The sequence below is a fragment of the Poecilia mexicana genome, unplaced genomic scaffold, assembly GCF_051168715.1.
Source record: "Poecilia mexicana isolate PSO_F unplaced genomic scaffold, ASM5116871v1 scaffold_6, whole genome shotgun sequence".
In the NCBI taxonomy this organism is placed as follows: domain Eukaryota; kingdom Metazoa; phylum Chordata; class Actinopteri; order Cyprinodontiformes; family Poeciliidae; genus Poecilia; species Poecilia mexicana.
In genome coordinates this window covers 23,961,981-23,974,034 of record NW_028263375.1, presented here as the reverse complement: position 1 = coordinate 23,974,034, position 12,054 = coordinate 23,961,981, and the positions used below count along the sequence as shown (strand labels likewise).

Genomic DNA, 12,054 nt, shown 5'->3' with positions numbered 1-12,054 from the left:
GGAGAGAGAGTCACGCCGTCTCTTAACGAACTCCACACAAACGAACGGGCTGATTGTGCGCAGCTTTAAGTGAAAAAAAAAAAAAAAAGGAGCAGGATTGCAACACCCTACTTTTCCCATACATGTAAGTGCTTGTGTAAAGGCTTTGCTTTGGGACTCTCACATTCAGTATTGCATGACTGCAGTTTACACTTAAGGTTCTATTTTCTGTTATCTAACTATATATAGATATATATATATTTTATAAGTGTATGTGCATGTGTAGGTATAGGTATTGGAAGCCCTGCATTGAAGCCTTCAGCTCCGCAAGTTTGCAATGACCTCGCTGAGGTAGAAACCCTGAAAGGATGCATGGTGCACAAAGAAGTAAAACAGGAGTGGATGAAGACTCTTTCTTCTTTTTTTCTTTTTTTTTTTTTTGAATGAATATGGTAAACATGCAGAGAACAATCCATTGCTGCTTAATGGCATCATTAAACGCATGCCAGCACGAACATTTGGTTGTGCACGTACCACAGTCACCTTGCTGTGTGAGCCTTACTTCATCCAGCATTCGCTAACATCACACAACGACAGTGTTTGACACTGATATACACCGGATCTACCCAAAAAAAACACCGTTTGCACACTGAGGCACTTTCACTGATCCTGTTGGTGGAAGGGATAAAAGGCACTGGAAACTAATCTCAGAATACGTCTATGAAACATGATTCTTTTCTATGGACTCGCTTTGTTGTTGTTTTTTTTTTTTTTTCTCTACTAAACTTTGTGGTTGAAGAAAGGAAAAAAAAAAAATGACTGAAAATATATATAAACTGTTTTTGTTCTCGAAGAAGGTCCATGCACTCCTCTATTGACTAATACTGTAATTGGTGCTTATAATGATTATATGCATTTTCCAATATTACTTAGTAACTTTCTTCGTCTACTTTTAAATGAGAAACTCCGCAGCCTAAAAGTTGGATTTCTGTAAATCTGATCACAATTCAGAAAGACCCAGATTTTTCGATTCCTTCAGTTTCCCCCGACGACAGGGGAACCGCGAAATGCATGAACCGCAACAAGCCGTATACATCATGCTGTATACATCGTACATTAAATATACCAGGATACAGAAGTACCTTAGTGGTTAGGCCATAATGCAAGTTACTTTTTTTTTCATGCTATGATCTCATTTATGTACTGTTCCCTTAAGAGTTAACATTCAGTTTCTATGCTTCTAAATGATTAGCAGTTAAAAAGAAAAAAGAACTCAACCAGTGCACTCTGTATGGCAACATAGGGAAGAAGTGGGAAATGGAGGCAGACATCCAAAAGAACATCCTTTCCCCTACTTTGTGACATTATGCCTCATGCATGCCGGTATCAAATGGAAAGTCTCTAAAATCATGCTCGCATGAAGCTCACTTTTACAAGTTGTGCTGTGATGCATCTAAAGGGCATGGCATCGGATCACTTGGTGATAACACAATTACGGCAGCTGCTGCGTGAACAGCAGCATTGCAGATGTCCGTGAAGCAAGCAGTTCACCATCTGTTTACATCCAAAAACAAGAGAGAAGAGCAGTCTTCCTACTATAAGGTGCTTTGCTGAGTAGCAGATCCTTTGCAGGGGGAGAAGGGAAAAGGGGTTGTGGGAGCGGGGAGGCGAAGGGTTTGGGGGGCGGTGGGGGGGTCATCTACCTTCTTGGCGGAAACCACCTGGCTTAGAGGCTTGAATGTCTGCAGTCATTTCTGGTGCATTGTGCAGCTTGCTGATCAGTTATCTGTAGTGCATGCATAAGATTTTTAGTTATCACACCGTCATCTGACAAGACAAGGTGTGCTCTGTGTCCTCTAAGGAGCTGTGTATATGTGTAGTAATCAATGTTTTCTTAACATTATAGTTACTGGATCAGTAAAATTAATTATTCTATCTACATCGGTATATACTGTAACAACTGTGTTTCTTTTTCTTTTCTTTTCTTTTTTTTTCAGCTGAGGATAGTTGTAGGCCTAATGCCGGTAGAGCGCTCTGGGAGCTAAATGAAGCATTCCTATCAGATGGTCTACTCCCCGTGTGACACGAACGACCGAGAGTTCCTAGCTGATGCCTAAACATCTGTGAGCAGCTTGCTTTTGTTCACACAGTTCTGAGTGGCGATAGTGCAATTTCCAGTTCTAAGGTTCGCCTCCCTAAAGTTGTCGATGCTATTGTTGATGTCTCCGTCAATCTCCATGTACTCTGACTTGCTGACGGTGGAGGAGCTACGGCGGCTGGAGTTGGTTTCGGACGGGATGTTGGGGTTGCTGACATTGAGAAGCTGGGCCTGCTCCTCTCCCTCCGTCTCTCTGTGGTAGAAGTAGTTGAAGTTGGATACAATGACAGGCACTGGGAGGGCAATTGTTAAGACTCCAGCGATCGCGCACAGAGATCCGACAATCTTGCCCCCGATAGTGACTGGGACCATGTCCCCGTAACCCACAGTTGTCATGGACACGACGGCCCACCAGAAGGCGTCCGGGATGCTGCCGAAGTGAGAATCCGGCTCCTCGGCTTCGGCGAAGTAGACGGCGCTGGAGAATAGGATGACTCCAATGAACAGGAAGAAGATCAGCAATCCCAGCTCTCGCATGCTGGCCTTAAGGGTCTGCCCCAGGATCTGAAGTCCCTTGGAGTGTCTCGACAGCTTGAAGATCCGAAACACCCTGACCAGACGGATCACCCTGAGAATGGCCAGAGAAGTCGCTTGCTCCCCCACCCCTTCGTTTTCTGGGTCTTCTGCCAACTCGGTGCCGAGTGTAATGAAATAAGGGATAATGGCCACAATGTCAATCGTGTTCATCATGTTCTTGAAGAAGGCCGGTTTGCTGGGGCATGCCATGAAGCGCACTATCAACTCAAACGAAAACCAGATGATACAGAGAGTCTCAATGACAAAAAAGGGGTCAGTAAGAATATTTGGTTTGTAGCGTATTGTAATGTTCCCGAATGTCTCGATTCGACCCATCGGGTCTTCTTTTAGCTGTGGTAGAGTCTCCAAACAAAATATGACAATGGAAATGAGGATCACCATCACAGACACAATGGCGATCCCTCTTGCGGTGCCTGAGCTTTCTGGATGCTCAAAAAGAAGCCAGATCTGACGCTGGAACTCCTTCTCAGGCAGCGGACGCTCTTCCTCTCGGATGAAGCCCTCATCCTCACGAAACCTCTCCATCGCGTCCACTCCCAGCTCATAAAATTTGATTTCTTCTGAGAACATATCCAAGGGCACGTTTACCGGCCTTCTTAGCCGGCCCCCTGACTGGTAGTAGTATAAGATTGCATCGAAGCTGGGCCGGTTCCTGTCAAAGAAGTACTCGTTTCTCAGGGGATCAAAGTACCGCATCCGCTTTTTGGGGTTACCAAGCAAAGTCTCTGGGAACTGTGACAGAGTTTTCAGCTGCGTCTCGAACCGGAGGCCAGCTATGTTGATGACCACCCTCTCGCAACACTCGTGGTCATTGTGATCCGGGGGGTAGGTGTCCTGAGGGTGTCCCGGGACGGCTGAGGTCTCGTCCATGTTGTCCCCCGCTACAACGGTCATTTTCGGGGGGAAAGAGGTGGAGGAGGACGCGGCGGAGCAAGAGACGGAGCAGGAATCGTGGAGGGGTGTCGGTTAGTCTGACTGGCCGGGCATTCACGGTTGGGAGAAATATTTCCACTCCTCAGCTTCCCACACTCCACAGATCGTTGGAGGCGTCCCCAGTTGCGAGTGGGGGGGGCGGTTGGCTGCTTTGCCTCAGTGCGGCTCCACTGCGGCTCTCGCTGACTTGACCATTGCAGCTCCCCAGTGCATGTGAAGCAGTCGCTGCTGCTGCTTCTGTCAACCAAAGAGAGAAGGAGGGAGGGATGGAGGGAGGGACGGAGGGGATAATGGAATCAAACAGCCGAGATATTTTGCTGGCTCAGCACTTTCTGCAGTTTATTTATTTATTTAGTCATCTTCTTCCCTGGGGGCTGCAATTAGAGCAGTTAGTAATGATGGCAAACACATCTCATTCAACAAGAATTTCTCAATCCTATTTCAAAGAGGGGAAAAACATTTTTAGCTCTATGTGCAACTTCGGAGTGTCTGTCCTTCGATTCTCTAAGGTTTTCAAGCCAAGAAAAAAAAACTCCTTGTTGATGTTTTGGTTGGAGAGGTAGCATTGTCCTCATGTCACATCATGTCTCTGCAAAAATGTTTGTCTTAGCTTGTCTTAAGGCAGCAATTTATGCTCTGCCACACTCACCAGTCTGAGTTAGACTGTGACGCATAGCCTTTTCTTTTTCTTTTTTTTTTTGTACAGTTTCTGCATGCCTTTAACCCTACAAAGCTAGTGGCAATTTGCAAATGGATAAAGCAAGGGGCACAGCACTGCAGCAGTGTGTTAGTCTTGCAGGGTTGGGGGGGTTTGGGAAACAAAACAGCTCTAAAGCTCTACATAAACTTTGGTATTCAGTTTAAGAGGCTTACCGTGGTTTGATCTTGAAAGGTCCTGAACAGCTTCGAGCAGAATCATCCAACAGCAGAGCAGCAGCAGCAGCAGAAGAGGCTTTTAAGGTGTGAAACTTTTAAGTTGCACCCGGGAGTGCGCGTCATCTAAGCTGCACTCTTAAAATAAGACGAGTCGAAGAGGAAAGATGTGTAATTTAAAGACCAGAGGCGGTGGAAAAAATGTAAAAAAATAAAAATAAAAAAATAAAAGAGCGAAAAGAGGGGAACTGCTATGCTGCAAAGCTCCAAGGTTGCTTTGGCAGCGGCACGGTGGTGAGCAGAGCAAACAGCATATGAGCAAACCGCAGGAGGAGATGTTGCGCTGCAGTTCGGAGAGAGATGCATTAAGGGGCAATAAGCGAGCTCTTGGCATTCCCAGACATCCCTGCATCAGCAGAAATCTGCCACAAGACGAGATGACGGGCAGGATGTGCTCCGGCGCAGGACGGTGAACACGATTTTTTTTTTTTTTTTTTTTTTTTTAAGAAAGGAATAAAAAACACACACACAATTAAAAATTAGAGCTGAGAAACAGACGAGCGCGGCATCGACGTCCTCACGGTTTCTCAGCAATGTCAAGCATGTTTGGCTTGATCATTTAACATGCAAGTACAAGAGGAAGCAAGGGGGTGTGGGGGGAGGGAAGGAGGAAGGAGGGGAGGAGTTGGAGGGTTTCGACGCAATGCAGACCGGCTCCACTAAAGGACGCCGCCAGAAGTTCTCCACACAGCACAAAAACAGGAGCGCCTGTGTGCCAGCACTGCAGACTGCAAGCACACACAGATCATCGCAAAAGTCTCGGAAGTATGACAGCTCGGATTTAGATCTGTGCTCGGAGAAAGCTGGTCAGAAGGAATAAAACGTCCTGATTGGCTGTGCGGATGTTGCAGCTGACATTCATACATAGTTGTTGTTTTAGTTGATGCTGACTGAAGCATAGCAGTGTTTGTTTGTTTGTTTTTAAACGAAAGAACATTGTTGCATTTCTCGTGAAGAGATAAAGAAAAACGCTCTGCAGAGGACACAAGACTTTCAGCACCACGGAGAGCGAAAATCATGGCTGCTGCTCAGAAAACCAAAAAATGTTCCCCAGATAAATCTGACTCAAAACTTTCTAAACGAAGCTGTAAAACAAACAAACAAACAAAAAATCCAGCCTCAAACTTTAGATCATTTTGCTAAAATATGTCCACTTGACACTATATGACGTCACACTGAGGGCTTTTTTTAAAAAATTATTATTATTAAAGTAATGCAAATCAAATGATTCCTCTTTTGGTTTTTTTTTTCTATCATTTGACACCAAGGATGTTACAAACATTTACTTTATACAGATGCATCTCAGTCAGTTTGAGCAGCATCAAAACGTTCATTTATTTCAGTAATTGAGACCAAAAGTAATTTTTATCTTTTAAATCGATTTACACAACTTGATATTTTCTATTCACTTATTTAATTTCACAGAGAGGCTCGAGACTTACAGCTAACCCACAATTCAGCTTCTCAGAAAGTTATTGAATAAAGCCAATAAAAGTATCTTCAATGCAGAAATATTTGGTGTGAGTCACTCAATAACAGGGAAAACTGTGGTCTTTTCATATTAAGTGTATTTTGCATTTATTTTGGAGATCAAAGTACTTCACTGCAGGTGAAGAATGGAGAGGAACAAAATTCAAATTGGTTGAGGTCCAGCGGGGAGTTTCTGCTGGTTTAGTGAGTCATGTCATCTGCTGCTGGTTCGTTTCCACAGGCCCAAAGTCAGCTCAGTTTTCAGGCAGGAAATTAATGACAAGTCCTTTTTATGATTTATGGAGATAGATTTTTTTTTTTTTCCAGCAGAACTTGAACCGACCCAAACTGCAGGAAGTACCAACATCTGCTTTAACCAGGGATTCACTGAGGTTGATTGTCCCAAAAACTGACCTGATAGCATAGAGAATGCGCAGAGAAGACGAGAGACACCAGGGCCAACAGCAAAGACAAACTGAAGTTCACTATTAAAGCGAGCTGGGCTTCCTGAACGTATCAGATTTTGTAAATTGTAAGTCATAATTATGTGAATGAAGAGAAATACGTCACTTCTTGTAATTAATCTATGTGAGTTTCACTTTCTGTGATGAATTACTGGAGTAAATGAACCTTTTACAATGTGTTCAAATGGATCTGTATGCCAGGTTCTTGTTCAGACTCTGATGCTTCGGTAGAAATAATAAAACTAAGGGTATGATGATATCCTACTCACAGTAATTCCTTTAAAAAAACACGATATACATTTGAATCTGTGTTTAAATTAGAAAAATATATGTCTTTTATTACATTTAAAAAGTTACAGTGAATGCATGCCATGCATGTTGGCACTGTTTTTTGTTTAAAGCTGGTTGCAAAACAACAACAAAAACCTACAAAAAATAGAAATAAAAAAAATATCAAGGTATACGTTGCATTGCAAGCATAAGAAAGTGACATTTGAAAATTACAAAAAATAACATTAGAATTTTCATATAAATTAATTTACAATGCCAAAACAACATAGTTTTACTTTACACAAATAATGCACATGATCTTTATGACAACTGACAGGAGCTTTATTTTTTTCCCCCCCATGATCGTCCACTTTAAAGTCTCTGCAGTGCACAAAAGTTCAAATTAAAAAATAAAATCCATGAGATTTCGAAGAGAATGCCACACATAAATCTTGTCACTGAAGGAAGAAAAAAGCTTCGTTTAGTCTTCTGTCTCCTGCAAATAAGCAAAGGTTTATTAAATTAACTTTGCATTGATGACAGATCATTTCCAGATCAATGCGGATAGTCTCTAACACAGGCGATTCATTCAGTCAACGCTTCACAGTGCAAAGATGTTCAAGAGTTTGTTCTGCTACTTGCAGATGCATCAATCGGCCACACAGTGGCGCTAAAGCACTACTTATCTGAACAGCACTGGTCGGGTTATGGCTGCACACTGCAAGATCTCTTTAGCGATATCCATAAAATGTTGGGAAATATCAGTGAAACTCATAACTGATTATACAAAAAAAAAAAGTTGACATTTATCTGAAATCAAGGCATTTGACAGATAAGATATTTAAAGCTAATTTGATTAATGATAATCTGTATTCTTTTGTTTTCTTTGATTATAAATCAAAGAAAGGTCAGGGTTGCAAGCAGTATTTACTTTCATGTCACTGGCTTGATGCTGTAATCGATAAACTAATCTACTGTTTGTTTTGGGGTAAATATGTCCATGTGGCCTTGCAAGGGTTTTATGTTGTCAGCCAGATGCATAAAAAGTTTGGAGAACACTTTAAATAAAAAAAATGTTTAAAAGTTAAATAAATAATACATTTTCTTGGGTTGGGTGAATTAGATGTGACGATCGTGCTTCAAAAACGTTGTCAGAAAAATTGTAATACTTTCACACCATCCTAAAGTTAGAAGCCTTTGATGCTGCACAGGCGAACGCGCCACACGTGGGAGAATGATGACGCTGGAAGATGTGCAGGGGAAACGACAAACTGTAACCTGCAAGGGAGCTGCAGTCCCATGCAGGCCTCAAACCAATAAGCCGTGAACTCTACAATGCCAGCATTAGGACACGACACTGGCATTGTAGAGTGTGTGTGTGTGTGTGTGTGTGTATGTGTGTGTGTGTGTGTGTGTCTGTGTGTGTGTGTGTGTACCAGGTTTTTATATCCTTATGGGAACCTATTTCTGTCTACAATGTGGGGTTATGGGGACCGTTGCTCCTTGTGGGGACATTTTCTTGGTCCCCATGAGGGAAATTGTTATTTTTGGGTTAGTAGTTAGGTCTGTGATGGTTAGGATTATAGTAAAGGTTATAGTAAGGGTTAGGTTGTAGAAATTAATGGAAGTCACTGTGAAATCCCCACAAGTGATGAAAACACAACTGTGTGTGTATGTGTTTGCCCGTCTGTGTTTCCATGTTTGTGAGTAATGCGCAGCTGAATTCCTTCCTTTAACAAAAATAGTTTTTGCCTAACTTTCAGCAACGGATAATAAGTATTAATGCCATTTTAGCTAGCAGTAATCCATTTTTTATTCGTTTATTTTCCGCTTTTACTTTTCCCCCCCACTAGTCTGGTTCTCATAATTTGGTTTCGTAAACACTCTTTTCCTTTTTTTCTTTTCATGTTAATATTTCACGTTGCTGTCTCGAGGAAGGACGGCCACCCTAAAGCCTTGCCCCACCTTGAAACCTTTCTGAACGTCATTCTAACGCCTTAAAATGGCCCGCCTGATACTCAACACTGTAAAATGACACCAGAAAAGCTTAAAGGCACAGACATGACACGCGTTATGTGCCAAAAATGGCGCGCTTATTTATATGCGCTGTCATGATGTCATGTAGTTCCTCTAACAATAACCCCACTGTGTGGGAAAGGGGGAGAAGTTACTCGAGCGAGAACGGGTGAGTGTTTTTTTTTTTTTTTTTTAAACTTGAATACAATAATTTTAAATGCAGAATGTGAGGTTGGAGAATCGCCACATTTAAAAATTTAGTTTTTCTCTTCTGGTCAGACAAGCTTCTATGCATAAGGGAGCAAAAGACAACAATATGAGTCACAATATTTACTTATGTATTTTATTTATATGTTTATTTATACCAGTATTCTCCTTTTTTTGTTTTTAAAGTATTTCTTTCTAAATCTCTTTAACTCATTCATGGCCCCACCATTAAATCACAAACATTTAGGCCAAAAATTACAATTATTATTATTTTTTTTTCCAAAACCATGAAGATGCTCCAATAAAAGAGTGCGGTTTCACATTTGCAATATGCTTCAAAACTAGAATTTTTTTGTTTTATATTTGTAATTGACAACAGGCACTATTAGGCTGTCTAAAAAATATTGAGAAGTAAAATAACCTGGTCAACCAACACATGCAGATTACCACCTCTGAACCTGGAAGCAGATGTGATACGGACATGCTAGGTGTGTTTCCTGTCAGCTGTGAACACGGTAACCGAGGCAACAATTTCCACATGCTCAGGACAATGGGAAAACAACAGATTGGATAAACATTGCCTGGTCTGATGAGTTTTGGTTTCAGCTGCAACAATCAAGACGATTGGGTCAGAATTTGGCACAAACAGAAAGTAACTGTCCATACTGCCTTATGTCAGCTGTTCGGGCTGCTGCTGGTGGCAAAATGTCGCTCTTAGTACAAACTGAGAATAATTTAAAGGCCACAGCCTACCTTAGTATTATTATTACGGAGTTCACCTTTTATCCACTGGCCTCCAGACACACCAGGTAACATCTCTGAGATGCCCAGCCACAAAATCTGCAGCAACTCATGGATGTCCTCATATCAGTAAGGACTAAAATGTCTGAGGAATGTTTTCAACACCTTGTTGAATCTCTAAAAATGAAAGTAGTGCTGAAGGCAAAACTCGCCCAATCGGTGTACCTAATAAAGTGACTGAGTTGAGCTGAATTTATGCAATATTTCTAAGACATCCTGAACTTTTGTAGACGATTTTAAAGATGGACAAGTGGCTTCACAATGCATTCTGATTTGCAAACTAAAATACCTAATTGATTCTCTCTTTTTTTTTTCTTCCATTCTATTTTACATCCAAGTAGCTGTAATCTCTTGTAATTTCATAAAGTTGCTCTTTTGTTGATATTTGATTAAGGAAGACAAATGCTGCCACATGCGCCCCAGTAAAACGGATCTGGCAAAGTCTACGTGTTTTTGGAGTCTGTAATGGGAACTCCCACATGAAACTCTCCCTCAGGCCTCATAAAACCTTGGACCGGCCGTACATCATACCCTCCCGCCCCCCCACCACCCCAACTAAAACTCACCAGAAACAAAAACTTGTCTTGTTTACACATCCGTCAGCTTTCCTGTGTAAGCCTCCGGCTGAGTCGCGTTTGGATGAGTCAGGACCTCAAGGTCGTCGCTCCCCTGATAGGACTCGGTTTTGGAGAGGGACTGGTTACTTTTTGTGGAATCCGTCTCCCCAAACGAGCACTGTTGCTCCGGCTGCCCGCAGGTCACATGGATGTACTGCACATTTTCCTCCTCTTCGTTCTCTCTGTGGTAGAAATAATTGAAATTCGATACGATGACGGGAACAGGTAGGGCTATGGTCAGCACTCCGGCGATTGCGCACAGGGAACCAACGAATTTCCCCCCCATGGTGGAGGGATACATGTCTCCGTAGCCCACCGTGGTCATCGTCACCACGGCCCACCAGAACGCGTCCGGTATGCTCGAAAACGTCGACTCGGGGTCCTCCACTTCGGCGAAATACACCGAGCTGGAGAACAAAATAATCCCAATGAGCAGGAAGAATATGAGCAACCCCAGCTCCCTGAGGCTGGCGTGGAGAGTCTGGCCCAGGATCTGCAGGCCTTTGGAGTGTCTGGAGAGCTTGAAGATCCGGAAGACGCGCACCAGCCTGATGACCCTCAGGATGGCCAGGGAGGCCGCCTGCTGACTGCTGCCCTCATGCTCCGCCAGATCCAGGCCCAGGGTGATGAAGTAGGGCGCGATGGCCACCACGTCTATCAGGTTCATGATGTTCTTGAAGAAGGCCGCTTTGCTGGGACAGGACAGGAACCTCATGGTGAACTCAAAGGAGAACCACACGATGCAAAGCGTCTCCACCATGAAGAAGGGATCTGTGAAGGGGCTCGGCGCAGTGCTGTCTGCGCTTCCGTTGGCGTGCTGCTCTGGCTCGGGGGGCACCTCTCTGAACTCCGGTAAAGTCTCCAAGCAGAATATGATGATGGATATCAAAATAACCATAACGGACACGATGGCGATGGACCGCGCGGGTCCCGAGCTCTCCGGGTACTCAAACAGGAGCCAGAGCTGCCGCTGGAACTCGTTGGTCGGCAGCGGCCGCTCCTCCTCTCTCGGCAAGCCCTCGTCGTCTTTGTACAGCTCTATGACTTCCTCCCCGAGTTCGTAAAACTTTAATTCCTCCAGGAAAATGTCCACAGGTACACCCACGGGCCTCCTGAGCCGTCCTCCCGATTGGTAATAATAGAGAATGGCGTCAAAGCTCGGTCTGTTCCTGTCGAAGAAGTACTCGTTCCTCAGCGGGTCGAAGAAGCGCGTCCTTTTGCGCGGATCCCCGAGAAGCGTCCCCGGAAAGCGCGACAGGGTTTTCAGCTGCGTCTCGAAGCGCAGGCCCGATACGTTGATGACCACCCTCTCGCTGCACTCCTGGTCCGCCGGTTCCAAGTCAGCAGCATCTTGTAACAAAGGGGTGACCGTCACAGCCTCTTCTTTATTGTCCTGGGACACCACAGTCATGTTTTGGTTTTGTTGTTGTTGTTTTTACCCCCTCTGAGGGTAAATCCGCCACTCACCTCCCCGGTGCCTGATTTTTATTTTGTCCTCCAAAACCTTATCTCTCCTGCTGGGCCTCCACTGCAAGATAAAATCAGACTCTCATTTTTTTTTCTACTTTCCTCTCCAGTCGACTTGTTTGAGGATATCCAAAAGACGTTGTCTGTTGTTTACTTAAACCGACGTCTTGTCAGATTAGTGCCTTCGAACTGACAACTTTCA

At 43.6% G+C, this 12,054-nt stretch overlaps 2 protein-coding genes across 2 annotated transcripts; both read right to left on the bottom strand.

Moving 5' to 3' along the window:
* Positions 1–1,654: 1,654 nt before the first annotated feature.
* Positions 1,655–3,861, bottom strand: LOC106929058 (potassium voltage-gated channel subfamily A member 1-like). The gene has a single exon (XM_088006458.1). The coding sequence runs from the start codon at positions 3,566–3,568 to the stop codon at positions 2,093–2,095; it is 1,476 nt and encodes a 491-aa protein (XP_087862584.1). The 5' UTR covers positions 3,569–3,861; the 3' UTR covers positions 1,655–2,092.
* A 6,485-nt stretch (positions 3,862–10,346) lies between these two features.
* On the bottom strand, positions 10,347–12,054 carry LOC106929068 (shaker-related potassium channel tsha2-like). Its single transcript, XM_088006783.1, has one exon. The coding sequence runs from the start codon at positions 11,794–11,796 to the stop codon at positions 10,357–10,359; it is 1,440 nt and encodes a 479-aa protein (XP_087862909.1). The 5' UTR covers positions 11,797–12,054; the 3' UTR covers positions 10,347–10,356.

Bases quoted from the DNA above. Each gene is read 5' to 3' on its own strand.
- LOC106929058 (XM_088006458.1), bottom strand. From the start codon at position 3,568: ATGACCGTTGTAGCGGGGGACAACATGGACGAGACCTCAGCCGTCCCG.
- LOC106929068 (XM_088006783.1), bottom strand. From the start codon at position 11,796: ATGACTGTGGTGTCCCAGGACAATAAAGAAGAGGCTGTGACGGTCACC.